Genomic DNA, 21109 nt, shown 5'->3' on the forward strand with positions numbered 1-21109 from the left:
TTTGGTTGAAAAAAATCACTTGTGCTTATATTGTCTTAGTCCATTTGATCATCTGGGTTAAGATTTTCAAACTTATTCTTTTGCGCTGGGGCTTCATAATCAGTGTTCGACCGAGTACGCTTATGCGTTATTCTCGGCGAAATATAACCTTCCTCATCAGTTTCATTTTTCTTTTTCAGCAATTTAGTGCTTGTAGTTCTAGTGACTTACTTTTTCGGTTTATCAGAATTTACAGTTAAATTTTCCATCTTTTCATTTGCTATCAGCGTATTTATTTTAAGCAGTGAAATTTCTAAGAAGTTTATTCTAGCAATCGTATCCTCATCTTTATCAGTTACAGCAAAAAGCTTTGCGTTCTCTTTCTCTAGCAGTTGCTTAAGTGCGCGTGCAGAATCTTTATCATTTCCTAACTGACAAATAGTGTTCTCAATTGATTTCAAATCTAATAACGTTGCTACTTTATCCATAACTCCTTAATTTCGAAAAGCTAGCCCTAACCTAAGTAAGGTGCCGACATCCCGAATCAAGAAATTTCTTACCATACAGTAAAACGCACTAAGGCCTTTTTACGCAAAATAATTACAATTCCAATTCCAATTCTCAGATACAGTAGAAGTCTACGGCGTAAATGAAAAACACACAAGTAATATAGAACTCTCTATATATACGCTAACAAGTGAACATCCAATAACTACTCGTAATAAATAGCGTCTTCTACGATTAATACTAATGTTTTATACCAAACAAAGCTGTTCTGCATGAGTAATTTTTATGCAGTTTTGTCTTTATAAGTGTTGAGATATTTGTAATCGCATTCTTACTGGTTAAAAGGAAGTATAGCTTTCTGTCACCTCCGATACATTCATTAGCTTTCGGCCAGGTCCGAGTTATTCTGAAACTTAATCCCATTCTTTATGTTATTTTTGATTGGTTATTTCTTATGTCTTGTTTATGATTTGTTAAACCGTGATCTGTTATAAAGTTATATATATGACCTCTGTAACCGGAAGGCATTACTTGAGTTCAGAATTCTAAGTTCCAGTTTTCTGGTTTTCAAGCAGCATCAATCGGGGTCAGTTTCTGGGAGGGTGACCTCCCACGTGACTGGCTCCGACGAATGAACAGTTAGTATTCGGGCTATCCTACACAGGTCATCCGAAGTTTCTTTCTCCGGCCCCTGCTTGGCGGATTTCATCCAAGATGTAGCAGTACAGGAGCAAAGTGCTTCTTTTTCTCTTTCTCTCTCTCCAGCACACTTCTACCTCCACGAGAGAAAATTTCTTTCAGGTTTCTACTCTGTCTAGCCCCACGTGGGATCACATCAGGAACTGGCAAGAGCAGGATTTTAATTTCCTGCTGAAAGCCAGTATAACCGCAAAGTTCCAAAGTTCCAAAGGAAGGCATTATTGCTTAAATGGACTAGTTTCAGCATCTTTGTTTAAATGCTTGAACTTTCACGAAGGAATGATTTTCATGACTTGCCACCAGTGTTTCTTAGTTTTTTCGTACCCAGGACGTGGCACACAAGACAGTGTGCCTTTGATTGAAAAAAAAAAATAAAGTAAGAGCCCAAGAGCCAAGATATCTACTGGTGATTACTCTTTGTAGTAGAGGCCAGACTTTAAATTTACGATCCAGATACAGCTTATCTCTGATTAGTTCCTGATATGCCTGCATATGAAACATAGTAAAAGAGCGCTTCGCGCTCTGAAACTATAACAAAGCATATGATCTTATATTATCTCTGCTTGTACTTATCCTTGCTTGTATTTATCCATGCTTGTATTTCTTTGCATGTAACTCTGCGTGTTTCTCTGCATATCTCAGTAATAAATATTTGTTTTGCGAACCACGGCATTATCTGTTTAACAGCAGAGCGTGGTTCCCTCAAAAGTTAGAATTCGCTGATATTTTCCCTAATTGAACCTTCCAGTGTAATAATTTCTCGTTCGCGTAATTTTGATTTGGTATATTGTGAATGATGGCATTTTCCGGAGGTGAAAGGGAAGCTTTTGGTGTAGCGCCATTTGACGGTGTTAATAACTTTACTGTTTGGTGTCGAAGAGTTCGAGCAGTATTTACGGCAAGAGAATTGGATACGTTTTTGGAAACAGAAGCAGTTGCTGACAGAGTTGCAAATGTTTTGAAATCAAAAAAGGCTTATGCCTTAATACTTGCCCTTCTAAGTGACAATGTTATTGCTTCTCTTCAACGTGAAGACACTGCATGTAAAATATGGAAGAAACTACAAGCTACGTATAGCGATAAAGGTGCAGTGAGTCAAATTTTAACGCGTAAACGTCTAGCTACCATAAGGAAATCCAAGGATGTGTCAATGAGACAGCATATCGACAGCATAATGAACCTGGTGAGTAGTCTACGCGTCTCTGACTCTGAAGTAAGCGACTTTGATATTATTATTTACATTTTAATGTCTTTGCCAAAGGAATATGAATATATTAAGCCATCTCTAGAAAATAAACCAAGTGATAATTTGAGTTTAGATTTTGTTACAAGTAGACTTATTGATTGTGAATCTCTTATGTTTGATTATAAAAATGAAAATAAGGGTTCTTAACCAAATACAGATAACTCTGTGCTTATTAGTGATCGTAATGAATTCTTTTGTACTTATTGTAAAAGAAAAGGACATTCTGTTAAATTTTGTAGGAAAAAGAACTGCGTCTGTCATAACTGTGGGAAAACTGGTCATTTCAAAAGTGAATGTTTTGATAATTCTAAAAAGCAGGCAAATTCAAATAGTAATAAGTATGCATCCCCTGCAATAACTTTTATGGCTGGAAATCTTGTGCATGATCAATTTATTATTGATTCTGGTGCAACTTCTCATATGTCTTCTGACAAGGAATTGTTTACCTCAATTAAGCCTAAGACTGGAACTGTTAAGTGCGCGTCTAATTCGGCGGTTTTAGAAGTGGAAGGAATTGGTGATATTTGGGGTAAAAATAAGAATGGTGTTGAAATAATGTTAAAAGATGTTCTTTACGTTCCAAAATTAAACGGGCAATTAATTTCTGTTAAAAATATTGAAGCATCATGTTTGAGCGTAATTTTTAAAAATGAAATAGTGTATATTGAAAAAAAAGAAGTTTCAGATTTGGATATTTGGACAAATGCGGACAATATTTTAGTGATTTTTCACCAAACCTATTTACAGCTTTAGCAGTAAAGAATGATAATTTATGGCACAGAAGATTAGGACACTGCTTTGATCAAAAATTAAAACTAATGAATCTTCCTGCAAAAGAATCCTTTTATGATGTATGTGTTCGTGCCAAACAAAGTGCTTTGCCTATAGGAAAGGGTCCTCGCATAAAAGAATCCAAACCATTTATAACTATACACACTGATATATGTGGTCCAATAGAACTTCGAACACTCCATGGAAAAAAGTATTTCATGACTATAATTGATGACTACTCGCGATTTATGGAAATCAGACTGCTCAAAAGAAAAAGGGATGTTGTTGATGAACTCAAGCTATTCTTTAAATTGAATCCAACTGTTATAAAACTGCGCTGTGACAATGCCAAAGAATATGTCAGTGGAGAATTGCATGAAATTGCTAAAAGAGCAGGTGTAAAAATAGATCTTTTACCTCTCTATAAACCTTTTCTAAATGGTGTTGCTGAATTAGCAAATAGAACTGTACTGGAAAACGCTACAGCAATGATACTTGAGGCAAAATTACCAAAATTCCTTTGGGGTGAAGCAGTACTTACGGCTGCTTATATAAATAATCGACTCCCAAATAGTTCGATTGACAATCGTGTTCCTTATTTTCTGAAGTATGGCAAAAATCCTGATTTAATAAACATGCGTGTATTTGGCTGTGATGCTTATACTCTAGTGCCACCATCGCAAAGAAAGAAACTAGATGAAAAATCTGTCAGAATGATATTTGAATTTTTCTATTGTTCTACTCGAACAGTAGAAAAATCAGAGTACCGCCAATTATCATAGACGATGTCCCGCAAGCTGATAAATTCCTGGCCTATCTCAGTGTTAAGACGGGGAAAACAATTACAGGCCAATTAAAAGGCACCAAATTGCATGTGACACTCCCTGATGCAGAGGCTCCCAGATATGTGAGAGAAGTTATTAAGAAAAAAATTTAAAATCTCATACATATCAACTTCAGGATGAAAAGGTATTAAAAATTGTCATACGAGGACTGCCTATAACTATGAACCATCAGTACATATTGCAAGAATTAAGAAACCAAGGGTATGGAGTTACCTACATAACTAACCTTCGTTCGACGCCGGTGAATGTCAGTTGAAACCAGAAGACACAGCTAGCTGCTGTCACTGCGGGGAGCTGCATCCTGCTTCCTTTTCCGGTTGCTCGGCCATACCTAAAATAAAAAGGAAAACCGACAAATTCATCCCAATTCAGCTGCCAGCCAATAACCCCTGGAAAAACAATACATAAAATTTCCCGCCACTCACAGAACCAGCTGCTGCCGCCCAGACAGAAACCTCAGAGTTAGTGCAAAACTCTGATGATCTCCTCAGTCTCAAGTCCCTAAAAGTCATATGGAATGACATTAAAAATGGAATAAAAACAATTAAACAAAAAACTTCATCATTTGACAAAATAGAAATAATTGTGGACATTATTGAAAAAATCACTAGTTACATTTAACTCTCCTTCTGCAAATAATAGCAGATTCTACAGCTTTCTCACTTGGAATGCCAATGGACTTTTTCCCAAAAGAGATAAACTAAGCGATTTTATATTAGAACTCGAACCGGATGTAATATTAGTGCAAGAGACTCACCTCAAGCCAGCCAGAACGGTGCTCTATCCAAATTACTTTGCCTACAGATGTTATAGACTCTCAGGACGAGGCGGTGGGGACACGTATGTTAAAAGCAGTAAACACACTTCAACAAACCAGTACTCACAAACAGATTTGAAAACGTCAATATCATTATCACACTAGGCAATACCTTAATTTCAATAACCAATATTTACATACCACCCACAAATCATCTAAACATCACAGAGCTCAATAATTTGCTCACTTCACACCCCAAATCTATAGTAGGAGGTGATTATAATGCAAAGCACCCTAGCTGGAATCCTGGTCTAGCAAACAGGAATGGCAATTTACTCTTTGATCTTATTAATCAAAATCGTTACACACTGCTAGCACCAGAAGAACCCACGCATTTCTCTCTAAACAGATCGACTATCATTGACTTCTTTGTAGCAAGGGATTTTCCATACCAGTACGAAATTACCTCTATCCCAGCACTCTCTTCAGATCATAATCTCGTACTAATGAAAGTATTTACAAATATTTCACTACTACGCACAGTTGGAGTTACAAACTGGTCCAAATTTACTAATATTATCTCCAGCACAGTCTCAGGCAACCTTCTCATTAATAATAAAGAGGATATCGATAAGGAAGTAGAACGATTCACTAATCAGATTAAAGCAGCTATTAATGATGCTACAAATAAATTCTATGTCAATAGGCGTTTCCAACCCCTTCCACGTAACATAAGGGAGCAGATAATCATAAAAAGCAGAGTACGCAAACATTGGCAAAACACCCGAGACCCTCAGGCCAAACGCAGACTCAAGTCACTTCAAAATAGCATCAAAAGAGCAATCAAGGAGTATAGAAACAGCAAATGGACAAATTTTCTAAATACATTAGCCACTGAAGATAACTCACTGTACGACATCTCTCGTAAACTCGAAAACTCCTATAAGCAAATCCTCCCCTTACATAGACCGTCGGGAATGGCTTACTCTGACCTAGACAAGGCCAACACAATTGCAGATGTCATTCAAGACTCATTTACTCCAAATCCAGCCCCTTATGACAATGATCATATTGCACACATCAACTCAGTGGTTGATAACTATCTTGGCATTCCGGCTCCACTTAATTTCACCTTTCTTGCCTCACCAACACTTGTTGCTTAATTTATCAGTGCGCTTAAAAATAAAAAGGCTTCTGGCCAAGACAGCATACCAAACAAAGCATTAAAAAATCTCCCCATAAATGGGATTACTTATCTTACTAAACTTATCAATTCTATTATTAAATACTCGTATTTCCCACCAGCTTGGAAAAAGCTTCTATCATAGTTTTCCCAAAACCCAAGCAAAATAATACATTTCCACAGAACTACAGGCAAATAAGCCTGCTAAGCAGTCTATCCAAAATCACGAAAAAAATTATTTTGTATTATATTCACAAAAACATTCCAGTCAGCCATTATACACCCTCAGAACAGTTTGGTTTTCGTCACTCACACAGTACTACGCATCAACTTCTAAGAGTCATCAATTATATTACGGATGGTTTCAATGCCAAAATGCCTACTGGAGCAATTTTCTTAGACGTGCCAAAAGCCTTTGACAGAGTATGGCACAAAGGTCTCATTTACAAACTTATCAAATTGGACTTTCCCGATCATCTTATTCGACTAATAGCTTCCTATCTTAGAAATTGCACATTTATTATCAAAATTCGCAATACGCACTCCTCCACGCGACCCATCACAGCTGGAGTGCCCCAGGGTACAGTTCTTTCCCCCCTACTTTATAATATTTTTACATATGACATACACAAAGATGCCACTATTACACTGGCACTCTTCGCTGCTAAACTAGTGTGGCCTTGCCACCACCGCCTCGCCGATTGAAGAACGACCTACCTCAATTCAAAACTCAATCACCAGTCTCGAACAGCTCACCAACGAGCTCTAGTTCCTGATATGCCTGCATATGAAACATAGCAAAAGAGCGCTTCGCGCTTTGAAACTATAACAAAGCATATAATCTTATATATATATATATATATATTATCTCTGCTTGTACTTATCCTTGCTTGTATTTCTTTGCATGTAACTCTGCGTGTATCTCTGCATATCTCAGTAATAAATATTTGTTTTGCGAACCACGGCATTTTCTATGTTTAACAAGTAAATATCTTAACGAAAATGTCTTTAGCGCTGTAAAGGGTTTATTCATTATTGTGTTGTTTATGTGCTTAGATAATGAATTTAATCTTTTTGGTTTAGGGAAGGACGTGCAGCTTTAGTATCCGTTTTCGACACTTTTCGATATATGGTGTGTTACAGCTTTATCTTCCTCATTGCGGTTCTTTGGTTGTTTTGGGTAAGTTTCCGTTTTGTTGCATTACTAGAACACTGTGGTACCTAAAGCAGAAATAAATGCTAATCCAATCTTTTTTTTTTTTTTTTTTTTTTTTTTTTTTAAGGATGGGCAGAGATGTTCAGACGGTGCTTATGTTTTAATTGATGTTATTCTAAATTTGACACCTCCTTTTTTAAGTAAGTAAATTTTATTCAGTCAATATGTTTATAAACGAATACTTATAAGAAATTATACTTTATGTATGCACTAAACAGGCTTAAAATTAAATGTATAATGGAACTTTTCTTATAGTATATTTCTTAAATTGTTTAAAAAATATGTTAAAATTACTTAGTAATTAAATTTCGTTTTTAGTATTCTGAAAACAAATCTCACTATGACCGAAGTTTTGTACCGAAAGTTCGGTTATCTAAATCTGCTGGTTTGCTATATCCGATCCAATAAGAAAAAGGGAATATCTAAAAAAAATTACAAAAATTGACTGATAAATCATACAACACATGCACATTAAAAAGAAATCGTTACATTGTCACAGCGACCAAACAAAGTGAATAATAAATCTAATTTTTTAATCATATTAAGAAGTAATTGCAATTATTATTAATTGAAGTTATTAAACTTGTTTTTCCTTCCTTACGTTAATAATTTTACACGATAAATTATTTAACACAAAATTCACTATTTAGACTGTTCCTTCGAAATACAATCTCCCTCAAAATGTGCAAAGTATCTCAGTTCAAATTGAAAGTCAAATGACTTAATACCTTTCCCCATTTAGATAACAGAACTTTGGCATTGTTTAAATACTGTAAATAAATAAACCAATATATAAAACATTTTCGTTACCCTAAAAGACGACCTGTATAGCTCCACGTCTGTAAGAATCTATTCACGCCTCCGATGTTACATAAATGGCTAAAATTTCAAATTTCCTATCATAAACACCAACCGTGAATAATATTGCGTCTTATAGTCCATTCAAAGAATTTAAATGTAACTAGAGAACATATTGAAGTTCTTTGTCTTAATGGTCACTACATGGCAGAGTTTGATCTTCTCGGATATGCATATTGTGTGTACTTGCTTTCTAAATTTTGGTATTACAAGTGCCTTGCGTACTCTTTATTTAGAAAGCAGAAAAATGGGGGTGAAGATAAAATAAACAGTAATGGAAAGGTGTTTTCGCTATGTTGTTAATTTAAAAGCATGGATGATTTTAAGGGTTAACAAATATTCAATAAAATTTGCCCAAATCCTGAAAAAATATATGAAAAAAAACATTTCATATTAAGTTTCAGTCAACTAAACTAAACTCAGTGCCGTAACAGCCCTAGCAGGCCAAGGCCTGCAGAGCCCGAAATCTGCTTTCTTGACCGTGGGGCTCGAGGTGCGTGAACATATACCCTAAACAAGGGGTCAGCTTGTCGCATTACCCCCCCCGTGTTTAGTCCCCAAGCGAACTCGGTACTCATTTTATCGACTCAAGTGATGTGATGGAAATCAAGGGATGAAAGGCTGAGTCGACCTTGCCCAGCCCGCGGATCGAACCTCGAACCCGTAATGCTGCTGCGCGATGCGCTAGCCACTGCGCCACCGGGCCTTTTCAGTCAACTAAATACGTAATATTTATTATATAGAATTTTCTTATGTTTGAAGGTTAGCTGTAGTTGTATAAAATAACATTAAATGTATAGGAAATTGCATATACTAAAAGGTTCCCCCATTGCAGTCAAGAATTCGTTATAAAGCCGATCTGAATTTCGACTGTGATAAATAATAATTATAATAATTTTCTGTGCACTAAATATCGTCTAATTTGTTAAGGAAAAATTGTTTTTCAAAGTTTTCTAGCACTGGACAATTCTAGTGACTGTTGTTTTCGGGTAACTATTGTAAATCTGATGTATTATATTTATAAATGTTGATAAACAACGCGCTTTCTTATATTACTATATTCCAGCAGAGGTTTAATTAATCACTTAAATCTATGAAACCTCTTATTATAAATTATTTTTACATTCCTAGAAATATTTAAACAATAAGCTGCCAGAAGTGCTATTTTTGTAATTAGAATCACAAATTAAGTTCGTTTTTTCATTTGAAGTCTTTATTTTATTTACCTTTACACTCATATTTTATTACATTTCCCACCTCTCCCAGAATTCTGGGATCCTCCCGGAACTGAGCCCTGAAAATTAAAATCTCCCGGCTCCCGGAAAAAATTTAAAATAAATATTACTCTCCCGGAATATCAAGTTTCTCGAAAATAACGACGCAATGCGCACGGTCGAAGTGGTTGAGAACATCGAAAATCATACGAACGCGCACAGCAGCCAAAGAACGTCTATGTCAATACATATTCTTTACAGCAGCGATCTACGTTGCGTAGTGAGTAAGCGCCTTGCGGGATGAGTAGTGGTTTCATGCCGGCGTGTCGCGCGTACGCGCCCTCATCTCCCCAAGTGCCTCGTAAATGAACCCTTCCTTGGTCCAATTAGCTAGCTATTCACAAACAAGTGCATATTTTGGAATTATTTAAATGCTTTCATAAAAATATCTAGTAAAAAAAAAAAAAAAAAAAAAAAAAAAAAAAAACCGATTCTTATTCTGCAAGTGAACAAGTGCCATAAACAAAGACGACATATTCGACGTCGTTTCAAGACAAGTGGTTAACTCAGTTTGATTGGCTTATGAAGAGAGACAGCTTTAACGGAGAATGTAAAGTTTGTCGAAAAACTTTTGATATCAAGTACGAGGATGTTAGAGCTTTAACTGTACATTTTCAAAGCAAGAAACACCAGTCGTTAATATTGAATAGAGATTCATCGCAATCGATTTCGAACTTTTTCATGAAGAAATCTTCAGAAGAACAGAACAATATATCAGCAATTGAAATTACTTCAGTCTATCATAAGATTAGACACCAGCATAGTTTTAATAGCCCTAATTGCACAAACAAATTGTATAGCGCTCTATTTCCAGATTCTACTTTGTCAAAAACGATTTCTTGTGGTAGAACAAAATGTACAAGTATTTTCGAGAGTGTGCTTGCTGCTGCAGCTCAAAACATACGAAAAAAAGAGACTTTTTCTTCTCCCGGAAACTCTTTTACCTCTTTCGGATTTCGACAGCCAAGAGGTGGTAACGCTAACTGTATTCCATATACTTCTTTCTTGTTAGCCAGAAGAAAATAATTTCAAGAAATAAATGTAAATGAAAACATTTTGCATAACAAGGAGTTTTTTTGCACAGTTGTCAGTTCATATTGCTGTACCAGCTGTAAGTTTTTCTCATAAAGTAAACTAATTAATTAGCGAAGGAGGCACCAGGTGACTTAGGTGATAGGATAAAAACATATTTTCATTTAATTTTGTAATTCTTTTCTCTTTTTTGTTCTGGATAACCTTGAGAATCCAAGCTCTGCGAATTTTTTAAGGTAAGTTCGAGAACATTAGATTAAAAAGTAAACTCTTACTGCATTATATTTATAAATTATAATTAGTCAGAATATTAAACTGAGATTAATTAGGCTAAACTTGCATAATTTTAAAAAAATCTCGATGACGATTTAAAATCGAAATTAATTAAAATTGTTTGATTCTTGGCACAAAGTAAGGAATGACGGAAAAAAATTCAATAATTAAACTAAACAAGGAAAAAAACTTTAAAAAAAAAAAAAAGGAAAAAAGGAAAAAAAAAAAAAAAGAAAGAAAACAATTCATGACCATGTCAGATGTGGATGGTATTGAAACAATTTTTGAGTTAGATTTCAGTAGAGTCAGATTTCTGCAGAAAAACCTTTCAGTAATCTTGAAAATAATGAAGCTATTAGTATAAACAGCAACAGGTATAAAATAAGTCAAATCATAGTCAGTCAGCTGGTATATAGAATCAAATACATATCATAAGCAAAATGAAGTATGTTTGTATATTTTCCAAATTTTTTATGTGATGTCGCATTCTTTTTAATCAAATTAGGAAAAATCCTAAGCTATCAATGTTAAAACTTTCCTTTCTGCAGAATAGAATATATGAAATGGCGCACGTGCTAGGAGGGAAAACGTATGAAGAATAATAACATCAGCTAGGTATAACAGATGAACAGAAAAATAAAATTTTACGCAAAAACAAAAAACACGAATATATGATTATTACTTACAAAATCTAAATAACAAAATGTGCATAAGGAGGGAGAAAAGCTTTGAAGAAGTGTCTGATAACACGTCCGTTATGATCACTTTCTTCCTGAATTTATAGCTTCAAAGCTGTTCTTAGCTCAAGCATGCTGCTATAACATGCTGCTGCTGTAAGCATGCTGCTGTAACACCATCTTATTACAGCATTCTCTTATTACAGAAGTAAATATTACAGCATTCTCTGTTCGAAATGCCGAACTCCTTGGTTACAGTGAAACCTTAAAACTATCGTTTGTTGACCTAATGTTTAAACCCTTTTACAGAAAATGCCTTCTCTGTCTAAAGACATCTTGGGGATCTTTTTCCTGTCTTCAGCGTGGTGCTACAATAATCATGTTGCTGTTTTCATATGACAATGCTTATCCGGCTAATTCAGTGTGGATAATTAAACTAACTAATTAATAAACTAAATTATAATACCTCATTGTCTTTATTTTACTCGTTTATGGAAGATAACCAGGCACCCACACTCACTCTGCTTCGCCATTGAAGCAATTCCAAAAAAGTAATAACATTCTTTTGTAAACAGTAACGATGGCAGCACCATCTCTCTACAAAGGAATTTAACACTCCCCCGGATTGAAATTACAAAATTTCAAGAAATTATACAAACATTCTTAAAGCAAAATCAGTATACTTATAAGCAACATAGTACTATTACTATAACTACAGCTATTACAATACCATACCTGCCAACTTTTACGAATTTTTCGTAATTTTTACGAAAATGCGTTTGTCTTTACAATTTTACGATCGTAATCCATTTTTTACGATTTTTTCCCTTTTTCAAATGTTTTTAGTGATTTTTGTCGAAATTTTAGAATTTTTCGCCAATTGCATTGTGTTTTACCGCCAACTACCGACTACTTCGAATCCAGTAACCTGCGGTTTCTCCCAACTCGCCGCTTAACCAGCCAATCCAATGCGCTGAACTTGTTTCTCCCACTCTTTTCCTTGTGGGCGCCAGATTATTTTTTTCGCGTTCGCTTCAGCAGCAAGGGAATTACTCAGCTCGGACTCAGCGAGCGTGGATTATCGCATTCTTTTTTTTTTTTTTTTTTTTCACTTTGCACGTGCTACGAATTTTCTTAATACGTCGTTGTTACGAAATGAGTTCAAAAAAACCGCATTCTCAGTATTTTCGGCCTGCCTACAAAGCCGAATTTCCAACAATTAAAGAATCCTTCAAAGGAAATAACTATGCATTTTGCAACGTGTGCATGTGTGACTTCATGATAAGTCACGGTGGAAGAAGCGACATTGTGAAGCATGTTAAGTCTAAAAAGCATGAAGTTAATGCTTCGGCTTCGACAACGTCAAAGAAAATGGATGATTTTTTTTTCAAATTCGGATGCCGATGTCATTTTGGCAGAGTGTTTGTTTACTGCATTCCTCATCGAACACAACGTGCCGCTAAGCGCTGCCGATCACGCCGGTCAACTTTTCAGACGGATGTTTCCCCTACTCCAAGATTGCTCAGAAATATGCTTGTGCTCGCACGAAAACATCTTCATCTGAACGAAATTGCTTGCGATGCACAAAGTAAAACGATAGTTGCACTCCAGAATTCAGCATTTTCGGTGTCAATCGATGGCAGCAACGACAGTGATTGGAAGCTTTATCCCATCGTTGTCACATATTTCTGTGATGTTTCTAATGAAATGAAAACTCATCTTTTGCGTCTTCCATTGTTAAATGGTGACGCTACGGGGGAAAATATTGCCTCCTTGGTAATTAATGAGTTGAAACAACTTAACATTCCAATATCAAACTACATTTCATTTGGTGCAGATAATGCTCATGTTATGGTGGGTGACAAAAAGGATGTAGCCTCTTTCCTCAAAAAAGAACAAAATGAATTAATTGTTATTGGATGCCCATGACACTTAATTAATTTGGCAGAAGAAAAAGCTGCAGCTGCTTTACCATTAAATATTGACCAGCTTCTGATTGATGTGTTTTTCTATCTGGAAAAAAGTGTAAAAAGGAAAGAAAACCTAAAGAATTTCCAAGAACTGTGCTTTGGTGAAACGAGAAAAATTCTGAAACATGTATGCACGATATGGTTACCCTTAGGCAGAGCGCTAGGAAGGTTTATTGAACAGTGGGATGCATTGCTAAAATATTTCCACGAAGAGACCAAAACGAAACCACAGATCCCATCAAATTTGTCGGCATATAAGATTCCGAAAACCAACTTTGCTTCTAATCAAAATGCTTTAAAAAGGAAAAGCCAACACATAGAATCAAACCCTTTAAAAAGAAAATGCTTAGAAGACCCTCAAAGGTCAACTTTGTTATAAAGAAGTTGAAATGAAGAAGAAACAGTCTTCTATTAGCCGGGAGGAAAAGATTTTCTATCTTCTTTCTTCGGATTTGAACAAAGCATATTGTAGTTTTGTGTTAAGTACCATTAAGATATTTGAAAGTGTAAATACCCTTCTACAATCAGCTTCGCCAAAATCTCCCCTGCTTATCCAAATTCTTAATGATCTTGTTTGTAAAACCGTCCGTTGTGAAAAACAGTGTGTTGATTCGTGTTGCCTATAATAGCTTGGCAAATCAAAAGGATGACAATGATCTTATAATTGGAAATCAAACCAGGGAACTTGTAAATTCTTTGAAAGATCATGAGAAAAAAGGAATTTTTTCAATGTGTTAGAAAGTACAGGGGTTGGACAAAAATATGGAAACACCTTTAAAAAAACATGTTTCTTTGCTTAATATGGTGTATGAAACCCGTTGGCATCCAAAACAGCTTGCAGTCTTCTCGAAATGGATAAATACAGTTCCTGTATGTTTGCCAAGGGAATATTATACCATTCTTCCTGCAAAACGGTGGCAAGTTCAGATAACGATGTTGGCGGTGGATAACCAGAACGCACTTTCTGTTCCAATGTAGACCACAAAGGTTCGATAATATTCAGAACTGGTGACTGTGGTGGCCAGGGGAGAGGGGACAACTCATCCTCGTGCTCAGAAAACCAGTCCTGGACAATGTGAGCTGTGTGAATAGGGGCTTTGTCGTCTTGGAAGACACCATCACCATCGGGGAACAAAGTTTGTACCATGGGATGAACTTGATCGGCCAAAATGTTCACATAAGTCACATAAGTGCCCTGACACAGTTATCATGGGGCTAGCAGAGAACCAACATATGGATGCCCAAACCATAACAGAACCCCCGCCATGTTTCACTCTTGGCAACAAGCAGTCTGTATTATAGGCTTGAAATGGCGTTCTCCAGACGTAAACTCGGCCAGAAGTGGGAAACAATGTGAAAGAAGACTCGTCAGACCGTATTACTCGCTTCCACTGCTCTCTATAGTCCAGGTTTTATGACTTAAACACCACCTTTTCCTGTTACGGGCATTAGCATCACTGATGAGTGGCTTCTCAATTGCAGCACGGCCAGCAATTCCCTGTTTATGAAGCTCCCTTCTAATTGTTTTGGTACTCACAGGGTTCGGTAACACAACATTCATTTCAGCAGTAACTTTTGCAGCTGTGGTCTTCTTATTTTTCGTCACAATTGCCCTTAATGATTGCCTGTCACGATCACTCAGGACACACTTTCGTCCGCGCTGTGATTTAGCAGATGATGTTTTTCCTCTTTTCAAATATGCGGAATAAATCTTCGATACATTACCTCTTGAAACACTAAACACCTCGGCTACCTTGCTTACGGAAGCACCTACCATACGTGCTCCAACAATTTACCCACGTTCGAAGTCTGTTAACTCTGACATAATGCAATGACAACCTCACATAACAGTACTCCGACAACAACTGAACTGTTTAGCACATTTACGAAGTTGTATAGGTGGCGTCAGTAGTCAAAAACGCCAGCGCCACCTACATATTTCATTAAAATCAATCTTTCTTTTCAAACATGCACTTCACAAGGTGTTTCCATATTTTTGTCCATCCACTGTACTTTTCCTCAGCCTGTGATTACATTGTAAGGAAGTTTCCTTTGCAAAATGAAGTTCTTTTAAATGCTGAAGTGGCAAATTTGAAACAAACTGAAAATTCATCTTTTGAAAAGATTCGTTTTTTTATTGGTAAATTTCCATTTTTGTTAACAATTAAAGAAAATGAATGCCATAATGATGCTTTAGATGAACTACAGGACCAATTTTCTGCTGCACAGTTTGAAGAATTTGCCAGTTCTGGAGAAGATAGACTTGATGTCCTCGTTGGTACCTTAAAAAGAATAAAAAGAGCTGATGGAACACCAAAATATGATAGACTAGCAAGAGTTTTATGTGCTATTCTCGTAATTCCACACAGTAATGCTGAGTGCGAGAGAGTCTTCAGTGTTGTAAAGAAAAACAAAACCATGTTTCGTTCTTCAATTTCACCAAAAACTCTAGAAAACATTTTAATTGCTAAATGTTATGAGGAAACTAATTGTTATGACAGGAAATTTTCCAAAGAATTTTTGGCTAAAGCCAAAAAATGCACTCTAAATTCATTGCAATAATTTTTTTGTCTAACATTAAGTTCTTGTTTTATGTTTCCTAATAAAATTTTTAGTTACTACTTAATTGAGATTTACTAATGTAAGTACAATTTTCTTTTTTCTATTTGTATAAATTGTTATTTTTTTAATATCAAAGCATGATATTAATTCTTCGTGTTCTTCTGAATTTTGGAGAAATCTTCTGAATTTTTATCTTTAGAGGTTGGCAGATATACAATACTAAAACAAACTACAATTTTTCTTTTACATATGCAAAAATAGCAGTTCAGTTTTCTATAGGAAGCAAGGCGATCTTTGTGATCGCTCTTTTTAATTCTCTTAATTTTGTCTTGATTTTAACAGTTCTTACTTTATTGTCAGATCCATGATAGACTTTAATAACCTGACCTAAAATTCATTTGCAAATTGGCAGATAGTCCTCCTTGACGAGTACCGTAGTACCAACAGAAATATTGTCATTCTCTACCATCCACTTGTTTTTCTGCTGCAGAGTACCTAAATAGTCATTCGACCATTTTTTCCAAATAAATTGAACTACTTTTTTGTGTTCTCTGATACCAGCTTAATCGATTTTTATTTACGTCTATTATCATTGGCTCTGGAATCGCGTGTAACACACAAAACGTTAAAAAAACGCCATTTTGGACGTAATTTAAAATCTGAAACCTTTCAGATTTATTTATCTATTTATTTATTTTTGTTGTTGTTGTTGTTGTTCTTTGTTTAATTTCTTTTATACATCGTTTCGGATTTATTATGGTATTTGAATAGAACATGTGGCAACGATTAGATAATTCTTAAGATGATATAAATTTTATGCATTCTGAGTTAAAAAAATGAATAAAATATAACGCTGCTAAGTGAACCTAGGGCAAGAGTATCGTTATGGTAAACAAATACAATAAAGTTTAAAGAGTGTATTTTATTCTATTGTGGTTTATGCGCTATCGACGAAGTAAATTTAATTCAATCTAATAAGTTTAAATAAAATGCAAGAAAAATGCGTATAATTTAATATTCTGTACAAGGAAGTCATGTGGTGCACACATCAGATTTTTTAACTAAACGGTTATCATTCGTCACCCACTTGCGTAGATTCATCCCAGCTCCACGCATAATTTCCTTTGCTTCCATTGAAATTTTTAAGGCTTCTGATACATCATTTGCTCTTGTAACAAGATCATGAGCATGCATACATGTACCAAAAATTTGAAAGGTACTAGGATACACATTTCTGTACTTTTTAATATGCAGCTTTATAGTTTCCGCCAACAGATAGGGACTGGAATTAACACCAAAGAGTACACTTTTAAATCTATACACCTCTAACTGTTCCTCGGTATTCTGGAAAGGTATAGCAATATTCTTAACAAATAAAAATCTCAATCTTTCTCAGCTAAAATAATCTGTGAAAATGCCTTTTCGATATCTCCTAAGATTGCAGCTCTATCAAGTCTAAAATACATCAGCAAGTGAAATATATTTTGATTCAAATTAATACTAGGCCTCAAACAATAATTTAGGGACATACTACGTATTTCATGTGAGCTCGCATCAGGTACTATACGCATTTCTAGTCGTAATGCTTTCTTTTCTATAAACTGCCTGATGAGGCATATAAAAAGCTGGCTTGTTTAAGGGTTTCGTAGAATCTAATACTCTTTCTCTTATCCCTTGATATAGGTACTATTCTAAAGTTTCTATGTATTTCAAGTATATTGCATTACCATGCTGCATTTTTCTCATCAGAATCTTTATTCTTTTTCTGCGACGCCAAAATTGTCGCCTAAATGTTCCCAAATCTTTTTCCAAGGCAGGCTAAAAACATACCATCTTTGAAACTAATAGTTTTATTAAATATCTCTAATGCTTTATCTTCATTGTACGAATTGGGATCATCTCTAATACTAATTGATTCCAAATCAGAAAGCTTCTTCAGCTGTGTCTCGGCATTGTCATAAATTAACCCACAATGCATTAATTGTTTCTCATGTGGTAAATCTTCAATGCTTCCACCCACCAAATATTCAAATGCTGAGTTTTTTTTAATACTAAATGTGTATTGGGTACATAAATTTGATCAGATTTTATCAAATCGAAAAATATTTTAGATCCAAGAAGTAACTGAATTTTACCCGGTTTGTGAATGTCTGGATCAGCTAACGTAACTCCTAGTTGAATCGCAATATTACGGACATCAATTTGTCTAGAAGGCATCAAATGAGTAATTTTCGGAAACGAAAATATCTGGTTTAAGACTGTACGTGTTTTCTCTATTTAAAATAACCGCACTCATTTTTGATTTCACCGTTGTTGAAATCCCAGATAAACATCCTACTAATATGTTTACATTTTCCTTTTGCAAATGAAGCTTTTCAGCTAATTCCGATGAACAAAGATGGGTCTTACTTTTACTGTCAAGCAAAGTTCTTGGCTGGAAATATTTCTACCTTCATTTCCCTTAATATAAACAATTGCTGTCGATAGTAGGACTCTATTACCTGCATTAAAAGTTTTATTTACATTAGTAGCTGTCATAAAACACTCGTTATCCTTACTTATGAATGGCTCGTCGCGAACATTGAATCTCGTATTTTCCGTAGACTGACTCGCCTCTGACTTTTGATCCGACGGAGACGCGATTCACAACTGTTTTATTTTGGGGAATCGAAACTTTTTCTCGCTCATAACAGCTGAATTCTTTTAATTTAGGACATTTAAATAATTTATGTTCCGCATTACACAGTTTACAAATAAATGCATGTTTCTCAGTCATACCTGAAACCACTGCTTTGGTTGACTTCGTTTAGGCATTACTGGAATTCTGGAAACGTTTAATGTTTTCATGTGATCTTTTAGAAATTCTAATAGATCTGTGATGTTCGGTATTATTTCTTTCCTTAAATTCCTTTCCCACCATAACTTAGTATTCTGATCAAGTTTCTGGCTAAGAATAAAGGCAAATATAATGGATGAAATGCCATGTAACTTTACACATTCTAACGATCTTACAACTTCACTTGTAACATCAACTAAGTTTAGAATCTCAGAAGCTGACTCGTTTTGAATAACGGGAATACTCATAAATCTTTTGAGATGAGCATACACTTGTTCTCTAGGGTTTGAGTATCTTTCTTCAAGGAGAGAGCATGCTAACTTATAAATATTATAATTATTATCCATTATAGCTATCGTTTGGATTATTCTAAAGGCATCTCTTTTCAGTGCTGATTTCAAATATTGCAATTTTACAGCATCTGAGAAATTAGGGTTTTGATCAATACTCGCTTTAAAAATATCTTTAAAGAAAAGCCAAGAATGCATTTCTCCTGAAAATGCGAGTAAAGAAACCTTAGGTAAACGCACAACAGAATTTTCAGAAATTACTGCATTTTCACATTATTCTCTTTAACAGCTTTCGACAATCTGTTATATATTTCAAATTCTATATCAATAATACTACTATTGATTTCATCTTGCTCACTGAATATGTTTTCGATATTTTCTTCAGCACTTAATGGAATCAAAAGTATTATCAAATTCATTTTGCAAATTGTTAAATTTAGTTTTTAACAAGTCTAAATCACTAACACTTGATTCTGGTTCAGAAAGTTTCTTTTACAACTTCGATAAGATAGTTTTCTGAATTCTCCTTTTTAGTGAGAAAAACTTTCAATTTCGTAGTCATTTTCGCTACACTTATCAAAAATAAAAAATGACCACACAAACTTAAGTCAGAATTTACTAAACGCAACAGTTAGTAATGAAAAGAGTTTCAAGGGTTACTTACTTCTTTCTTCAGTATCTGGCTATAATCCACAAACACAAATTCTTCAGAAACAAAATGGTAAACTCACTGTTTTACACTAACTTATTTACTTAGCCGATGTCGCTGCGGCTCTACAGAACCACTCAAAATGGTCCGACTAATTTTGTGCGGACTTTAACTCTTAATTAAACTAATTAACAAACTATAATATCTCATTATCTTTATTTTACTCATTTATGGAAGACACCCAGGGAACCACACTCGCTCTGCTTCGCCATTGAAACAATTCCAAAAAAGTAATAACATTCCTTTTAAAACAGTAACAATGGAAGCACCATCTCTCTTCAAAGGGATTTAACAAATGTAATTTCGTCAAATGAGAACACCGAAGATGGTTTCCTTCCCTTTTGCTCTTCTTGTACTACTGGATTCATAAGAAGTTTTTCTTAAATGTAACACGTACTTTTTGATAAAATATTCTTCTACTTCTTCAACAGCCAAAGTGAAGCTTATAAAAACTAAACAAGCTCATAAATCTGATTTTAGAGCGTCAAATAAAAACTTTAAAACTCTGAAAAATAAATTCGAAAGATAAATGACTTTTAGCTATTTTTTTCATGATCTTTATTCCCAGCAAAAAATCAGAAAATGTAAAGCTAACGGAAAATATAAAAGAAGTGTGTGTGTGTGTGAATACGGCAAAGCCTCGAGGGCTATCTGCCTAAGAGGAGGGATGCCTTCGTGGAGGACTTTCTAAGGGAAACTGGCTCGTATACACGTTACACATGGGGAAAACCACGAAAACGCCCATGCAGCCAGCCCATTCGCGGGATTCGAACCTCGGACCGAACTACCAGTGTTCAGCGACTTTACCGCTCGGCCGCTGGAAAATATAAAAGAAGAAAGTTATTTTTATTTATTGTTTATCATCAAATCAGAAATTCTGGCGACTTTATTAACTAGCATTGCTATGTAAATAAACCAGCCACAAAGTTACCTGAAACTTCATTCCACATGCTTTGATTTAATAATATGTATAATCTTTTTTCTTTTTTTTTTAAGTTGGTGCAACTTGGGCTTTTCCAAGGCTGGCAAAAAGGCCTCCAACCAGAAGTCTTGTCAGCATCGTTCCGTTATTTTCGATTTTTTCATTCATCGCACTTCAAACAGCAATCCATTTGATAGCTTACCAGTACTGCCTTTCGCAATCTTGGTAAGTATTACTAGAGCTTATCTGATCTTAGCTACGATATATCTTCAGGGCAATTAAGATCACGAATTAAGCTCATAAATTGTTATTTGGTTTTTCCTTTATAAACATGATATAAATAGACGCAGCACTGATGCATCTTTCATAGCCAAATGCTATGTTATTATGTATAGAGCTGAAAATCACTAATGATGTTATTAATAATATATTTAATTACATTTTGCATCTGGAAGTTACATTTTTATTTTTAAGGTGTAGCAAAATTCGTGACAATAATTTTT

General features: G+C 35.1%; 1 protein-coding gene across 1 annotated transcript in view; it reads left to right on the forward strand.

Annotated features, from left to right (window-relative positions):
* LOC118193580 (polyamine-transporting ATPase 13A3-like) overlaps positions 1-21109 on the forward strand; it is a 236671-nt gene that overhangs the window by 186017 nt on the left and 29545 nt on the right. The window contains exons 23-25 of the mRNA XM_085825885.1: positions 7071-7167; positions 7271-7343; positions 20681-20831. Of these exons, the coding sequence (XP_085682011.1) occupies positions 7071-7167; positions 7271-7343; positions 20681-20831 (321 nt within the window). The remainder of the gene's footprint in view (positions 1-7070; positions 7168-7270; positions 7344-20680; positions 20832-21109) is intronic.

The sequence above is a fragment of the Stegodyphus dumicola genome, chromosome 1, assembly GCF_044657685.1.
Source record: "Stegodyphus dumicola isolate Sdum_Otavi_A_Nest chromosome 1, ASM4465768v1".
In the NCBI taxonomy this organism is placed as follows: Eukaryota; Metazoa; Arthropoda; class Arachnida; order Araneae; family Eresidae; genus Stegodyphus; species Stegodyphus dumicola.